The 17,500-nt window shown below is 39.9% G+C and overlaps 1 protein-coding gene across 3 annotated transcripts in view; it reads right to left on the bottom strand.

Annotated features, from left to right (window-relative positions):
* The window catches only part of LOC138014603 (NLR family CARD domain-containing protein 3-like), a 203,076-nt gene that overhangs the window by 5,883 nt on the left and 179,693 nt on the right, over positions 1–17,500 (bottom strand). For 2 of the 3 annotated variants that reach the window (XM_068861729.1, XM_068861731.1), the window contains one exon: positions 10,406–10,471. In XM_068861729.1, the coding sequence (XP_068717830.1) occupies positions 10,406–10,471 (66 nt within the window). Of the gene's footprint in view, positions 1–10,405; positions 10,472–17,212; positions 17,282–17,500 lie in introns of all 3 variants that reach the window. The other variant, XM_068861730.1, reaches the window with a different exon arrangement.

Here is a 17,500-nt window from a genome sequence, read left to right as displayed (position 1 = left end):
AAAGGATCATCACTGCGCGTTTCCTAAGGTTTTCAGACCGAGAACGGGTGCTCAAATGCGGACGGAAACTCAAGGACACAGGATACAGGATGTATGAAGACCTCCCAAAAGAAATCTATGAGATCTGAAAGATTCTAATGGAAAAGTTAAAGAATGCAATATTTTAGTAGATCAGAGCTTTGCATCAACGGTTAATACGTCAAGATGTAAAATGTAAGAAGTTTATCTGGGATGGCGTTGCTATCATGTTTATTCATTTTCTCTAGAAATGCTGATTTCAGAAGTAGTAGAAAATTCCTGCTATATTTGACACTTTCTACTTTATATGTTATGCGTATTTTATTTCACACCTCAAGGACGTTTTACACACTCCGGTGAATGAGCTTGGGGTTGAATGATGTAAAAGGCGGTTGTTTGTGCTCGTAAACAGTTTTTCAGGAGTAAGAGGTATGTGGGATTTGTTCACCAATTTTCGCCCATAGTCTTCGTTTTCGTTTTATGTCCATCGAGTTTTTTTATCGCAGCCGGTACCGTACCCGATTATTATATTCTGCTCACTATCAAGTTTTTACTAATGTAACATCGATCAACCAATTTGTATGAATAACGTCTGCTTTAATGTTTTATCCTTAAATGTTAGAGGAATTCGTGATCTCAACAAACGTAAATCGATCTTTACATGGGACCAGAAAGACGATTTTATTTTTTTGCAAGAGACACTTAGTACGCCAGATGTTTTGATAGTTGGAAATTTCAGTGGCCGGGAAACATGTATTATTCGCACAGATCAAATCATAGCAATGGCGTTCTGGTGTTAATACGTGAGGCCCTACAATTTGACTTGAAGTCGGTCAGGAAAGATAGTCATGGCAGATTTGTCATCGTTGAAGCGCTAGTTCAAGATTATCCTGTTTTGTTGATCAACATTTATGCTCCTCACAAAACCTATGACAGGGGCACCCAACGACCAATTTGTTGTAAAATGTATTATTATACCCCAGTTAATGAAAATACGAAGTAATAAGTTCTTACTAAAACGTTTAGTTATAAAAACGAGCGATAAAAAATAAGAACGACGTTTCGACCGCTCCACGGTCATTTTCAAGCTAGAGTTCGTGAATAAAATTTCCGCATATAAACAATTTCTGAAACAATGGAATGAAGGTAAAAGCTAAGTACGAACAATAAAAATAACAGAATGCGAAAATAAAGTGTAAATAAGAGGTGAAAAGAATGAAAACTATTGGAAGTGTTAAGCAAACAGCTTTGCGCGGATAGAATCACTTTGTTTGTTTAATTTTGGCTTAAGGTCCCGAATAAAAAACATTTCAAAAATCAAACAATCGAACTTGTTCGAGCACTTCCTCAGAACCCTAAAGTTCTTGGCGATTTCACATGGCTCGATTCCATGTTGTCGGCTTGTAAAGCCGACATAATCTGCATCACACAGATCACACTGATAGGAATATACAACTTTTTGCTGGTTGACAATTGGAGGTTTAGGTTCCTTAGCTTTAAGCTCATCTTTGATCTTGCGGCTTGTAAAGACAGGATCCACTTCGGTATTTATCTTTCGGCTTCAGAGTTTCTACAGCCAGCTCGGATTGAAATGCTAGAAAAAGTCAGTAATTCCCAGGCACAACCTCTATCAATTATAAATTTCCCAGCCAGCTCATCGGAACACCTGTATTTTTTCCAGCCAACAAGATTCCTCTGGGGAACAGATAAAGTGAGGAACAGATTCGTTGGGTGCCCCTGCTATGAGGCCATTGACTTCTATGAAAATCTCAGGACTACTTTACTTGAGAGTGACTATGACCAGGACTACAAGTTTATCATGGGAGGTGATTTTAATGTCTCTTAAAAGAGACGTGGTAACGAAAATCCGTGAGTTAATGTTGGACTTTAACCTGGTAGAGATATGTAGACTCAGGAACCCGGATCAAAAGCGCTTCACGTTGAAACAAAATAAGCCTTTAGTCCAACGTCGGCTAGATTATTGGCTAATAAGCGATGATTTTCAAGATGATGTGGACAACACGGGTATAATTTCAGCCATCAAAACCGACTGTGGAATAGTTTGAACAGTGCTCTGAACGTTTAATTGATTTGTTGATATTTGTTAGCTCTTACTTGTTATGCATGGTGATTTCCGGTCAGCGGTCGTGACTGTATTTAGATCCCGTGATTGTTTACGTCATTAAGACTGAACACGTTTTTGCCTTTTCACCTTTTGAACAGTTTAAATATAGTTGAGTTCCTCCAATACCGCTACATTCATTGCTTCGTCACATTTTTTGGTGCCGGGACCAGGATGGAGGAATTAACCAAATTGTTAGCACAAGGCGCACGTAACTAAGTTGAGACAGAAAATCGATGACACAGCAAAGGACACAATTACCGACACACAGATCGCTCTACTCAGGTCATTCGTCAACCAGCTAAAGCAAAAGAGACACTTAAGGAATTTAACGACAAGATAGTAGTTTTGCTGGCAACACCTGAGGATCTTGAGCAGGATATACTCGTAGCAGAGGAACTAGATGGGCTTATCATAGAGAAAGTATGCGTTGCCGAGAGGTTCATCGAGCTCACAAACAAGAATTTTAGTCATCATGCGTCTTCTCATCAAGATGCCGGCATTACCTTACCACAACAGCTGCAAATGGGAAAGGAAAATCAACCATCCATTCCATCTACGTCGCAAACGGAACAAGAAAATCAACAATTCAACCCAATTCCGTCGACTAAAACACCAGGTAACGATCATTCTAGTAATCTATCCGCCTCATCACAGAATTCACTGATTACATCGCCGCCGCTGAGTACAAGTCATTCGTTTAAAAGTAACCGTTTTCCTAAACTTGTATTACCATCGTTTAATGGGAACCCGCTTGAATGGCAATCATTTTGGGACACTTTCCGGTCTGCAGTACACGATAACTCTACAATTAGTGATGTCCAAAAGTTCAATTATTTGAGAGCGCAGTTACGTGACGGAGCTGAAAGAGTCATTGCCGGGTTGCCATTAACCAATGCTAATTACGCTAAGAGTATCCAGTTGCTGTAAGAGAGATTCGCTCGACCCCACAAGATCATCAACGCACACATGGAAGCACTACTGAACCTATCATCACCCACCGATCATTTAAGACTCACATCAGGGGACTTGAGACACTAGGAAAGAAAACAGAAACTTATGGGGACATTCTTGTTCCTATCATTCAGTAGAAATTACCTAACGGGATTAAGAGAAATCTAGCAAAGACAAAGTGGAAACAAGGAGTGGCAACTTGATAATTTACGCAAGGCAATTTTGAATGAAATTGAAATCTTACAGGGGGGTCATAACACTTCTTGTGATTATGAATTCAGTGGCAACTCAACAACTGCTACTACTGCTACATTTCTCACGGCTTCAAGGCCTCGTACACCTGTTTCTGCTTCTAACAGTGGTGACCGCCCCACCAAACGAATGTGCCTTTTTTTGTAAGGGTGAACACAGTCGAACTGACTGCAATGTTGTGACAGATAAGGAAAAGAGACACTCAATTGTACGTGACGCAAGGGCATGCTTTAACTGTCTGAATCGTCATTCACTATCTAAATGCAAATCACATAACCGCTGCAAGGTATACCGAGGGATCTCAACGCTCCTTCGTTACATCAGATGTGGCAGCCAAGCTTGATCTGAAACCAGAAACGCAAGAGGCAATATCCCTGTCAACTTTCGGTGGAAACACATCATCTGTTAAGCGCATTAACACTGCTACCATTTGCCTTGAAACCACTCAAGAGGAGACCATTCCAATTCACGTGATCATTGTATCAACAACCGCTGCACCCCTCACTACTTACACTGGCGCCAATGTAAGGGTCTTGTCGCATTTAAGGGGACTGACGTTAGCACACGTTAACGTTGATGATTCACCTTTCACAGTTGATATTCTAATCGGCGCGGATCATTACTGGGATGTAGTGGGAAACGAAGTTATCAAGGGTCCAGGTCCCACAGCAGCCAAATCAAAGATAGGGTGTCTCCTCTCGGGCCCCCTCTCCAAAAGTAACCATTCGGAGAACCTCAACACTTCTATGTTAAGTGTTGTGACCGAGCATCAACAAGAAAAATTTGATTTGGAACGTTTCTGGCGTATTGAATCAAGACACATCTATTATAAGTATTATGAAGACACATCTATTATGTTGGAGGACGGCCGGTACAGTGCAAGGTCGCCATGGCGACCACAACATCCCCCTTTACCATCAAATGCAGAAATTACTAAGCAGAGAACTCGCTCCATGGTCAGACGACTATCTGCAAATCCTGAGAAACTACACTTGTACAATGACATCAGTCTCGAGGTTTCATTGAAAAGGTGAAAGATCCAGATACAACCAACCAAGTATGTCACTACATACCCCACCATGCTGTCCACAAGGACTCCACCACAACTCCTCTACGCATCGTGTACGATTGCAGTTTCAAACAAGGTGATCAACCCAGCTTGAATGATTGCTTACAGCCAGGCAGCCAGGTCCTCCGCTGCTCAATGACCTTACTGGTATACTTCTAAGATTTCGTCTCTATCCAGTATGGCATAACTGCGGACATTGAAAAGGCAGTTTCACATGTAAACCTTGACGAAGCCGATCGAGATGCCACACGATTCTACTGGTTATCTAATGCAGATGACTCGGAGAATGAATGCATTGTATACCGATTCAATTCTGTTATGTTTGGTGCCACAAGCTGCCCCTTCATCTTAAATGCCACTCTCAACAAACACCTCACACAGTCTACAGACCAAGTCAGCATAGATATGTTAAGAAATCTGTACGTGGACGACCTCGCCTCTGGAGTAAGTGATGATGGTTCAGCAGATAACTATTATCAAGATGCCAGGAACACAATGTCACCAATGGATTTCAATCTCACGTCATGGAGTTCAAACAGTCCTGGACTTCAGCATCTTGCAGCCAAGGATCAAGTCCTTGACACAAGCCCAGCCAAAAAGGTACTTGACATACTATGGAACATAACTTCAGACACAGTGGGATTCTCATATAAGCAAGCAACTTCTATCCATCCGTTATCAACCAAGAGAGAGGCTTTACAAGAAACAGCAAAGGTCTTTGATCCACTCGGCCTACTCCAACCGGTCACAGCTGCTGCCAAGATTCTGATACAAGAACTGTGGTAGGAAGGGATAGATTGGGACGAACCACTTCCACCCTCTCTTGATCAAAAATGGCGTGTTCTAGCGAAGGAGATAGGAAATGCAACCAAACTTGAGTTCCCGCGTTGCTACTTCACCTCTGATGTCTGTGTTGACGGCAATGACACAGAACTACCCATTTTTGCGGACGCAAGCCAGAGAGCCTATGGAGCCGCTGCTTACTTAGTACGTGGAAACCAATCCTCACTTACCATGGCAAAGTCGCGTGTTGCTTCGACAAGGAAGCATTTTACCCTTCCTGAACTTGAAGTTATGGCAGCTCTGACAGCTGCACGTTTGGCATCATATCTCCACCCTTCCAAAGTCAAGAATGCAACAAACACAGCCCTTTGACGCCACTGGGGTGGACTTCACTGGAGCCTTGTATGTTCGAAACGCTGGTATTGAAACAAAGATCTACATATATTTGTTTACTTGCACAACAACTAGAGCTATTCATCTTGAAGTTGTCGAAGACTTAACTGTTGAAGCCTTCTTACTCGCCTTTCGCAGGTTTGCAAGTCGCAAATATCTTCCAAGGAAACTAATATCCCACAATGCTTCAACATTTCTATCAGCAAACAATGAACTAAAGGAACTGTTTGAATCTCATGCACTCAAGGAAACACTTGCACGGGAAGGCGTTGAATGGCAGTTCATTCCCAAGAGGGCACCTTGGTATAGGGGTTTTTGGGAACGTCTCAACGTCTCACTAAATCCACCATTAAGAAAGACCTGCGCACGCTTCAAACAATTATTGTTGAGGTAGAAGCAATTCTCAATGACCGCCCCCTGACCTATCTTTCTTCAGACATTAAGGATGCAGAGGCACTAGCCCCGTCACACCTACTTTATGGTTGACTAATAACGTCACTTCCACATCCGCTAGTAGAGAGCGACGAAGTGAGTGATCCCACCTACCAATCGAACGCAGATTTCCTGAGGAAAGCAAAACGTGTCGCCTTACTGATTAAACACTTTTGGCAACGTTGGCGTCACGAGTACCTCACTTCCCTTTGAGAGTTTTACAAAAGACCAGGAGTCAACACCGAATCTGTGAGGGTTGGCGATGTAGTTCTCATCCACGATGACAGCCCGAGAGTAAACTGGAAACTAGCACTTGTCACATCCATTAACAGAGGTCATGATGGACTTGTACGTTCCGCCAATGTACGCACCGCCAATGGAACAACAAACCGCCCTATAACAAGATTGCACTCTCTAGAAATTCAGGCCAAGGAAGTGAGTCACACAGGGAACAGAGCTGCCACAGTACAAACTCCACCCCCTGTGAGAAGACCACAAAGACATGCTGCACGACAGGCTATCAGGAGAATTGCCGACCGGGTTAAGGACATCTGCGTGTCCCCGGAAGATGTGGAATAGTTTGAACAGTGCTCTGAACGTTTAATTGATTTGTCGATATTTGCTAGTTCTCATTTGTTATGCATGGTGATTTCTGGTCGGCGGTCGTGACTGTATTTAGATCCTGTGATTGTTTACGTCATTAAGACTGAACAAGTTTTTGCCTTTTCACCTTTTGACCGCCATTGTAACCCTTATTGAACAGTTTAAATATAGTTGAGTTCCTCCAATACCGCTACATTCATTGCTTCGTCACACAGACCACGCCGCTATAGTGCTCCAGGTTAACAGTGTTGAAAAGCAACCAACTGGACCATCATATTGGAAATTGAATTCTAGCCTGTTAGAAGATCCAGAATATATCAACCTTGTAAAAGACAACGTTCCCTAATAATAATAGTAATAGTAATAGTAATAATAATAATAATAATAATAATAATAATAATAATAATTTATTCATTTCTAGTGCGCATCCTAACATGACTATGATCTGATGCGCATTTGTAAGTTATAAATACGAGAAATAATAGATAAATATCTAACTAAATATATGGCAAGTACTAATAAATGAAGAATATATATATACAATGTGGTAAAAACTAATTGATAAATAATAAGGGGAAGTATTATTAAAATCTCTGTTAAGTATATGCATGTCTAAAAAAAAAGGGTCTTAAGCATCCTCGGAGACCCAGGGGCAGATCGCGGAAGCAAGGGGAAGTCTAAACCGGCAAAAGAAAAAGGCCACAAAGAAAAGCATAGTGAGGCGAGAAGAGCCCCTGGGCACACGTTCTTACCAGCCAGTTCCAGACAGTCGGGGTAATTCTCAATTCTGATTGGTGCCAGAAATTCTTTGTGTTTTTCTGCCCAATGAGAAGTCGTTTCGTGTCTTCTTACACGGAAATCACTTGATCGCCATACTTGCCTGGTTCATTTGGCAAGGTTTTGCTCGAGGAGAAAAGTCTCAATCATAGCACAAAATGTACAGGAAATCGTTCGGAATATCGGCGCAGAAATACGCTGAACCTTTCGCAGGTGTCGTTACAGTAGCGTATTTCCAAGTGTGCGGGATTTGTTTAAAGTTTTCTTTTGCCAGTTTAGACTTTCCCTTGTCTCCGCGATCTGCCCCTGGGTCTCCGAGGATGGTTCTTAAGATGAGCTTTAAAAGTATTTACTCACGTGATGAGTAGAATTTATAGACAAAGGCCCTTTGTGGGATTTAATTATATAAAACAAGACAAGTAACAATGAAATATACCAAAACAAAAGCAAGAGAAAGGAGAAGCCGTCTTAGTGAAATCGAGAATAAATTGAAAGAACGCCAAGAGATTTTTGACACTATTCCGATAGAAAATAATGCTATACAGCTAAAAACGATCAAATCTGAGTACAACTCACTGTACGATTGTATTATTCAAGGCAATGTTATTCGTTCTAGAGCCAACTGGTATGAACACTGTGATAAAAATAACAAATATTTCTTAAATTTAGAAAGTAGAAAGATCAGCAACTCCTACGTCCGCAACCTTTTTGACAAAGGCGGTAAATTAATAACTAATCCTAAATTAATTTAATCAGAATTGTGTGATTTCTATACTGAATTGTATTCTAACCGCGACTCACCCAATCATAACAATGCAAGCGATGCATTTCTTGACCAATGTCGTTTACCAACTTTAAATGAAGACGTTAAACAAATTTGCGAAGGGGTTCTTACAAAGGCGGAGTGTTTTAAAGCTCTACAAACGTTTCAAAACGGAAAATCCCCAGGTAACGATGGCTTGACAGCAGAATTTTATCAAGTATTTTGGCCAATCTTAGGACATCTCTTAGTCGACTCCTTAAACAGCTCTTTTGAAAAAGGAGAATTAGCAAACTCCCAAAAGCAAGGTATTATTCTAATAAAAACTAAAAAACTTGTTGAGGAGAAAAACAAGAATAAAAGATATGTTGCGAATTGGGGACCCATTTCTTTGTTAAATGTGGATGTTAAGATCGCGTCCAAAGCAATAACATTAAGACTCGAGAAAGTTCTTTCCGATTTAATTAGTGCCGATCAGTGTGCTTGTAAAAGGAAGGAACATCTTTAATGCAGTACGGACTATGGGTGATATTATGGACAACACAAAGTTATACAATCTTCCCGGTCTCGTGGTAACCATTGACTTTGAGAAAGTGTTTGACTCCTTAAGTTGGAACTTTCTTTTCAGAACCTTGGAAAATTTCAATTTTGGAGAATCCTTTGTTGAGTGGGTACTATACTAATATATCGAGTTGATGAATAATGGCGTAGCAACTCCGCTTTTTCTATCGGAAGAGGGGTTAGACAGGGAGATCCTCTCTCGCCCTATATATTTATTTCAGCTTTGGAAACCCTACTTGCCCCTATCAAAGAGAATCAAGATATAAAAGGCATAGTAGTAGAAGACAAAGAAATTAAATGCATCGCCTTCGCCGATGACTTCACAAACTGTTACGTGATAAAGAATCTTATGATTCTCTTAGTTCCTTATTGAACACATATGGTCAATGTTCAGGGCTTAACTTAATAAGGACAAAAGAAAAGCCTACTGATTAGAATGTTCTTATCGAAAGTATGAAGTTCTCGATATAAACAAGGTGAACGAGCCAATTAAAATACTGGGTATCTTTTTTACTTATGATCAGTATAAAAACAAAGAGCTCAACTTCGATTTAACTTTAAAGTCAATAAAAGAGTCTTTAAGTTGCTGGCAATGTAGAAACTTAACACTAATTGGTCAAATTCAATAGTCAAAACTTTCGCTATGCCTAAGTTTCTGTATCGAGCCTCCCTTATTTCCTTTGATAAGGATATAATTAAAAGCACAAATTCTGTGATATTTAATTTTGTGTGAAGAGGCAAGACAAAATCAAGAGATTGGCCTTAATTAGTGAATATGAAGATGGTGGCCTCAAAATGCTTCACCCTGAATATTTAATTGAAACTCAAAGACTTGTGAGTCTTGAAAGGTATTTAGATGATAATGTTAGCCCTTAGAAAGTTTTCTTGTCTCACTATCTTAAGAACGTAGGAAATAGTTTTCTGCTTCAGTGCAATTTCAATCCATCGCGCCTACCCTGCAAATTACCATTTTTTTTTATAAAGAATGTCTTGTAACTTGGTCTGACTTCAATGGCTATCATGATATCATAGCTACAAAACAGGACGTTTAAATGAGATCATCTGGAACAACCAGAACCTCTTGTTCAACAAGCAATCAATATACAATAAGAGACCAAAAGAAGTAGGTTTTGTGAAACTTGGAGATATTCTCTCAAACAAGGCTAAGTTAAAAAGCTGGGATGCTTTTAGAGGGAGGAATCTCTCCTCCCTCCTACAAGGCAATTTTTCCGCCATTCCGCCAAATTGGAATCTGCTCCTAAAAGATGGAGAGAATAATAACAACCAAATTGACAAAACTTTGTAAATTGTCAATGCCATTTCCACTAGTAAATATTTCGTCTTAAAGCTATGTCTAGAATTTATAACAACTCCTTAAATGTGATTGCAACATGCAACCATTTGACCTTTCAATTCTTGCATAATACAAAATGTTTGTCACACGAGCCTAGATCAATGGCCTCAAACTCCCACGAATCTCTCATAGCTCAGTGGCGGAGCATCCCAAGTTGCAACCGAAGGGCTTAACAACCTTTGCTTTCTTAGTTTTAGTGTGGTGAAGGCCTTTAACTCACACAAGCATTAAGAATGCTTCAAAGATTTGACCAATAATACAGTGCACAAAATTAAGACGACATTAAATTCGTACTCTCTATGAATCACATTTGTACTTTAAACCAACCTTCACACTGGCTTTCCTTTAGTTTTCTCTGTTTATTTTCCGGCTCAAAAACCTCTTCGCTTGTACCTAAAGATAAGAACATTGTGGACGTCAACCACATTTCAACAGAAATCTTTCACAGGTTGGTGTGATCACAGTGTCTCCAAAACCAGTGATCAAAGGCTCCTATGAGCCAGCTCATGGCTGAATTGGATTAGAACTAGCAAGGGCTCCTTTGGTCTATCTCATGGTAAATAATACGCATGCATGCGCCATGCGTTTTTCCTGTGGTGCTGATCCCTGAGCGGACTAGATCTTGGAGTTATGCGCATAGGGAGTACAATGCTTTTTTCATGATAGAAATAAGATCATCAAATAGATTGCATTGGATTGCACAGCTCTGTACTGTTGTTTTGAAGGGAAATTATCGATAAATAAACGTGCCAATCAAAACTTATAACTTGTGTTATTTACAACTGAAATGTCTTTTTTTATTCAAATTCTCACCTCAAGCAATATGTCACTACTGAAGTTCATCAAGAGAACTTCACTTTTTGTGTTATCAATAACTAATAATTAAAATTACTGTAATCCATATAAATTTTATCTGCAGTTAGTACTGTGATATTAATGGTGTGTTTTCACTGTCACGCAACAAGAAAATAAATTCGAAACCGTTTAATGAAAAAAGCCAAAAGCTTGGAATGCTGTAGACAAATTCATAAATCACCTTTACAATTCTCAGGTCTGTGCAGTACATCGTTTCTGAGTTACTTGTTGAACACCCTACTAGCAGAGCGTTTCTTTAACTTGCTCGATTTTGGCGTTCTCGAGAAAGACTCTGCATGAATTGAGTAAGATCTTTATTGAGTGTGCGCTGCATGTTGCCAGGATACAGTCTCGAACCCAAGCCTAATATGCCAGATCTCGCCGCCATCTTGGTTTTTCATGGTACAGCGGGCTCAGTTATAACCATCGGTTTTGTCACTAAATTGACGCTCGCACTGGAAAAGCCGGTTTGACAACAGAAAACAAGATTGACTAGTCCAGAAGTTCGGGCTGCGGGGGCTTCAAAGAGTTTTGCTTGCTCGATTTTGGCGTTCTCGAGAAAGACTCTGCATGAATCGAGTAAGATCTTTATTGAGTATGCGCTGCATGTTGCCAGGATACAGTCTCGAATCCAAGCCTAATATGCCAAATCACGCCGCCATATTGGGTTTTCACGGTACAGCGGGCTCAATTATAACCATCAGTTTTGTCACTAAATTGACGCTCGCACTGGAAAAACTGGTTTGACAAGAGAAAACAAGATTGACTAGTCCAGAGGTTCGGTTTGCGGTGGCTTCAAAGAGTTGACGCGATTCGGGCAGAGCCTCCTCTTCTCCTCCTCAGTAAAGAAAAAGACAAAAGGAGGCTCTGCTCGCAGGGTGCTTGTTGAAGCGTTTCAGGCAACTTATAGAGGTTGTATGGAGACGCCATGTTGGTGATCATATGGTGGCCGGAAATAAACAAAACATCAGGAGTTCACTCACTACTTTTCGCTAATGAAAAAATAATGTGTATGAACACATCTCCCAATGTACTTGAAACGCTCAAACTGCTGAGATTCATAATACGAAAAATTGTAAATGGTTTGAACCCAGGAGTCATATCATAAAGTAAAGTACGATCGTCCGGGTGAGTGTAGTCCTGAGAAGGACTGTTTGAGATGACATTGACTGACGTTTCGACAACCTGAGCGGAAGTCATCTTCAGAGTCAAGTGATTTGTGTAACGTCAGTAGATACTATAAGAACTCCGGTCGTAGATGTCACGAATAAGTTGACCAATGACATCTACGACCGGAGTTCTTATAGTATCTACTGACGTTACACAAATCACTTGACTCTGAAGATGACTTCCGCTCAGGTTGTCGAAACGTCAGTCAATGTCATCTCAAACAGTCCTTCTCAGGACTACACTCACCCGGACGATCGTACTTTACTTTATGATTCATAATACGGCTAGACATTTTTTCAACCAAATAGCTTTGTATCATGGTGTCACGCAAGAAGACAATTCGGAATTTCAGAATGTTGTACTTTCGAAACGAAAGACGTCACGGAATTGGAAACTTGAAAAAATATTTACTCTAGGTTATCTTCAACATCGTATGGATAAAATTCAGAAGACCTTGCGATTTGATGACGTCACTGCGAAAACACCATATGACAAATGATTTGACATGCAATCACCAGAAAAACAGCAAAAAATGAGAAAAGGCATAAACATAAAATGTTGTAGAAGACCATTGCATAATTTCATAAAACAAACCTCACTAAGTCTGAGTGGTACATTGTTTCAGAGTTACTTGCCGAAGCGTGTGACCTATACAGCCACAACGGTGGTCCAACCAGAAATCAACAAAAACATGTGGAGTTCACGTTGCCATTAAAACGCTTACTTCTCACTCGCGAGACAGTACACATAAGTATAAACATATCTCCTAATATACTTGAAACGTTTCAACTGCAGAGAATCATAACGAGAGAATTTTTTTCAATCAAAACAAACGATGTATTAAAGTTAGTGGGACTTATTTTAGTTTGTCGAGGGAAAAAAGTATTGTAAATGTGCCGAAAATTAACCCGGACCATCCCCCAAAGCAACTCTACTACTCACAGCTCTCCCATGGTACTAAATCAGTCAGTACTCCAAAGAAAAGACACAAGGACTTGCTAAAGCACTCCTTGCTGAAATGTGGAATTAATGTGAACGAGTGGGAACAACTAGCAGCAGACAGACAGGTCTGGAAAAGTACAACTCGGAAAGGTGTTCTACACTTTGAAAACACCTGACTCACTGAGGAAGCTGTGCGCCGTGAGCAGAGAAAGGCTGCTGCTCAACGGCGCCTTGAGACCCTGTAGATGGGGCTTGTTTGAGTCTCTGCTCTGCTAATCCTTTTGGCCGCCAAACTCGCTTGCGAGTGGCTGCGACGACGACGACGACAATCTCCCACTGCACCAGATCGCAGGAATCGAAATATCCCTCAAATGTTTAAATTGTATGCAGAAAGAACTCAAATTTTAACTTAAAATCTGTCCTGGTACTCATCAACAAATAATAAGTGCTATGGCTTGAAGCACATGGCAAGCTCAACTTATTACAGTGCAAGTCAGCTTCGATTGCATGAATTGCAGTAAATTTGAAAATAAAGTGTTTTACGACATTATCAAACAGACCGGCTAAATGCAATCTCGCTTATGTAAATTGTATATATACCTTTATAACCCCTCATAACTTGTTTTGTAGTTTAATATAGTTTTTTAAATTTTATATTTAAGCTCATGACCCCATCAGTAATATATAGATTTAGCAAAGCCTAAACGCGGAGCTCCCGTCTCTAACCACCGGACTAACCCCAGAAAGCAAATTATACACTTTTGTTTTTATAAAAACGTCGTATTTGGAACTAAGGCTGAACGTTCTTATATAATTTGGCGTTGTGAGGCTGAAACGTTCTTAAAGATGTTCTTAATTCTACATGGTATAGTTTATTAGACAAGAGGTGTGCGGTTGAGAATAGTATACAAATAAAAATATTTCTCTTCGAAACGTTCAGTTTGTAAGTCTCATGTTACAATTTTTATTATTATTATTATTATTATTATTATTATTATTATTATTATTATTATTACTATTACTATTATTATGGCAGTTTAATACGCCTGAATGCCAGTCACAAACACTGGGCGTGTAAACGTAGCCAGTATTAACTCAAAAATTACGGATTTACATTAGATAGGAATAAAATTGCGTAAAATTAATAAAATAAATATCTAGCCAAATAGTATCCACGGAAGGCTAATTGTGTGTTGTCTCATTAGCGCCCCAAAGGTGTCCAAGTGGCTAGCACATGACTTTGAATGTTTTCGCGATGTGAAGAGTGTGGCTCAGGACGGCTTTCTGCATTCCTCTGAGTACCTCTCGGTACCTATCTGAGCCCACTAACGTCTTGACTTCATCCTTCAGACTCCTTGAGTAAACACCAAAAGCGTCAATATGCGTCAATATTATTATTATTATTATTATTATTATTATGATATATGCAGTAAAAACATCTGTATGATACATTCAAATTAAAATTACTCTTTCGCTTCAGTTCGGCATCACGTTGCAACCTAACATCCGTGCAATATTCAGTGTGCTTGACAACACTGATTTTTGCATGTTCGTCAGCGCATCTTTGCTTCTACTTCCTAGCAATTCCCTGATACTAGTATCCAACTTGCTTGACCAGCCTCCCAGGACATCTATAATGATGTTAACTTGATGAATTTTATATCCGGGATAAAGTTGCTTGAGCCCCCATCGTAATGCACTATACTTCAGTGTCTTCTCCTCCTCCTACTTAGTGGACATGACAGCTCATCTCGAGCACGATGACTTGATGTTTCTTCCGATCGATGATCCTTGCGTCTATCCTATTTGCCCTCAACTCTTGGCCTGTGCATCGTCCGCCTCATTCACGGGCTTGGGTTGAATCGGTGAATACCAATGTAGTGCTCTGTCTATAAGATCTAGACCGTGGATGATCTCAAAAAATACGATCTTCACAGCCCTATTATGACGGGAATGCTTTCTGGTTCTCTAGTCAAGTTCCGACGATGTCATTTCCTCTAGCTCTTTCGTTTTGTTTATGCTGGTACAAAAACGCTGAAGTGCTTTCATGTTGGACGTCGTTTTCTTTAGTGCATTGACTGACCTTGTGCGTGGAAGTAAAATCTTTTCGCTCTTGGCTATTATTGGCGACTTTGCGTTCAGTTTCATTGTGAAGGTTGTTGCTACCGTTTCTGTGTAAATTCTCTCCCGAAGGTAAAGATTTCGACATTTTAGCTCCTTCACCACTATTCGAGTCTTGAGAAATGTTAATATTTCTGTGTCAGCTATCCACTGAGGAATTCTGCATTGATTTTTGAGAGAAGAGTAGTTCGTTCTGTCCACCATCTTGATTTGAGAGGGAAAAATTATTGATCTGAACAGCGGGATCATTCGGGAGTATACCCGGACTCATACTGAAAAAGTATCGGCCCTCGCGGGACCACAAATAAAGCAATATGATTGGTTGATTTTAGTTATTGGTCCTCGGACTGTTTCAGTCGTATAATAAATGCTATTATTACTATCGTAGTTTTTCTAACCATTCTACAAGTTTGAGTAACGACAATTTCATCACAGTTCTTATGATTCTAGAATTCAAAAGCCAGAGGAGGCATAACTGCGCCAAACGATGAAATACAAAGGTCAGAATCAGTGTTTGCAAGAAAAAACGCGAGCGATGTATCTTACAATCTGTCTAAATTCAAAGAACTTTTACATACTGGAACCAAAGCGACGAATGCGAAGGTCAGACACGATGCAAAATGAGAAAGCAAAACGATAATTATTTCATTTCCTTGATACGGTCAGATTTCAACAATTCCTGTTTCTTACTATTCATTTGGTCATTTAATCCTATATTTGCAATTATATCATCCAGATCAAGGACATCCAAATAAAGAATTGACAACAAACCGTGCAACATCAGTGGTTATTCATTACGTCATTTAAGACTTACCACAAACTTCATCCCTTGCAGAATGTTACATTTTTAGAAAACAAAGGGGTCCATGAGCCAAGTCGTGAATGTAGAACAGTGTACAGGTTAGGAACGCTCGTTTCATCTTGTACCGGTATCTCTTTACACCTCTATTGTGACTCATTAGAGCGCTATATTATCTCCAATGGAACAAATTTCCCAATTTTTGATTCACTGTGTAAAGTAAGTAGTACTTACAGCGTGTTTCATGAAAACTTTATACCATGAACTAACATATGCATAGTGTGCAGCCTGTTGCTTTTGAAGGAGTCCTGTACATACATTGGCTATGCATTATATAGTTACATGCGATATGTTAGAGATTTTCGCAAATTGTCCTTTGGCGATTTTATACGGTAAATTCGCAAATTTCGCACAAAATCACAAAAATCGCGAGTCCCAGTTGGGGCCTTGTAAAAGGTGAACCTTTTACGATTTTGCTATTTTTCGAAAATTTCGCAAAATCGCGAGTCCTAGAACTTTGGGGACTCACCGTTTACAATTTTTGCGATGTTTCGCAAATTTCGCAAAATCGCAAAATCGCGAGTCCTAGTTGGGGGCTTTTTCGCAAAGTTCGCAAGGAAACTTGTCTTCTTTTCAGCCGTTCACGATTTTTGCGAAAAAATGCAATTCTTCCAGCAGCGTGCAAACGTGGACATAAGTGGGCCAGTCTGTCTGGAAACTCCTCTATCATTTGTGTGATAATTCAATTCCCGGCTAACTATTTACTGTGAGATTTCAAATGCTTTGGGTTAGTGCCAAACGTCTGCATGGTAAAATTAAGACTTGTGCCACTTTCTAAGCCAATTAGAAGTGAAACCAAACCCACATGCAAGTTTTCCCTAACACTTTACCCTTTTTGGCACTAGTTTACCTTGTTAACTTTTGTAAACAGTCGATGCCATTCCTACTAATCAGGTCTCCTGTCTTAAAACTAGATATAAAATATTTACCATCTCCCTATATGACCAAATTTTAACGAGCCTGAGTTGATTGGCTTTAGGTCTCACGAATCTCTTGCTGCTGAGTGGCAGAGCATCCCAACTCGTATCAGTACAACATGATTCTTTTTGATTTAGCTTTGATGAAGACCATTAATTCATCAAGGTCCAAGCACGCTTAAAACGTTTCAGCAATAATTCAGTGAACAAACTAAAATTGTCACTTCAGTTTCATCGCATTCATACAACATCAGTTATCAGTGAACTAACCTTCATGTTGGCTTTCATTTCGTTTTCTTTTCAGTGCATTTGCCTGCTCAAAGTGCTCGTTGCTTGTACCTGAAGATAAACAGTTTATGAATGTCAACCACTTAAATAGAAATCATCGCACGGTAGTGTGATCAGTAAGGACTTTACGATCTACGACGGCGACGTCAACGAAAACGTCACCTCAAGATATAACTTTGCACTATCGTAAATTTAAGCTTTTGATGACGACATGAGCATACAACAATGAATCGTTGGTTAGTAGCAATCAAGAATAAATGCTATACCGAG

This window comes from Montipora capricornis, chromosome 8 (assembly GCF_036669925.1).
Source record: "Montipora capricornis isolate CH-2021 chromosome 8, ASM3666992v2, whole genome shotgun sequence".
Taxonomy (NCBI): Eukaryota; Metazoa; Cnidaria; class Anthozoa; order Scleractinia; family Acroporidae; genus Montipora; species Montipora capricornis.
Note: the sequence above shows the minus strand (reverse complement) of the source record. Positions and strands in the feature narration are given on the sequence as shown.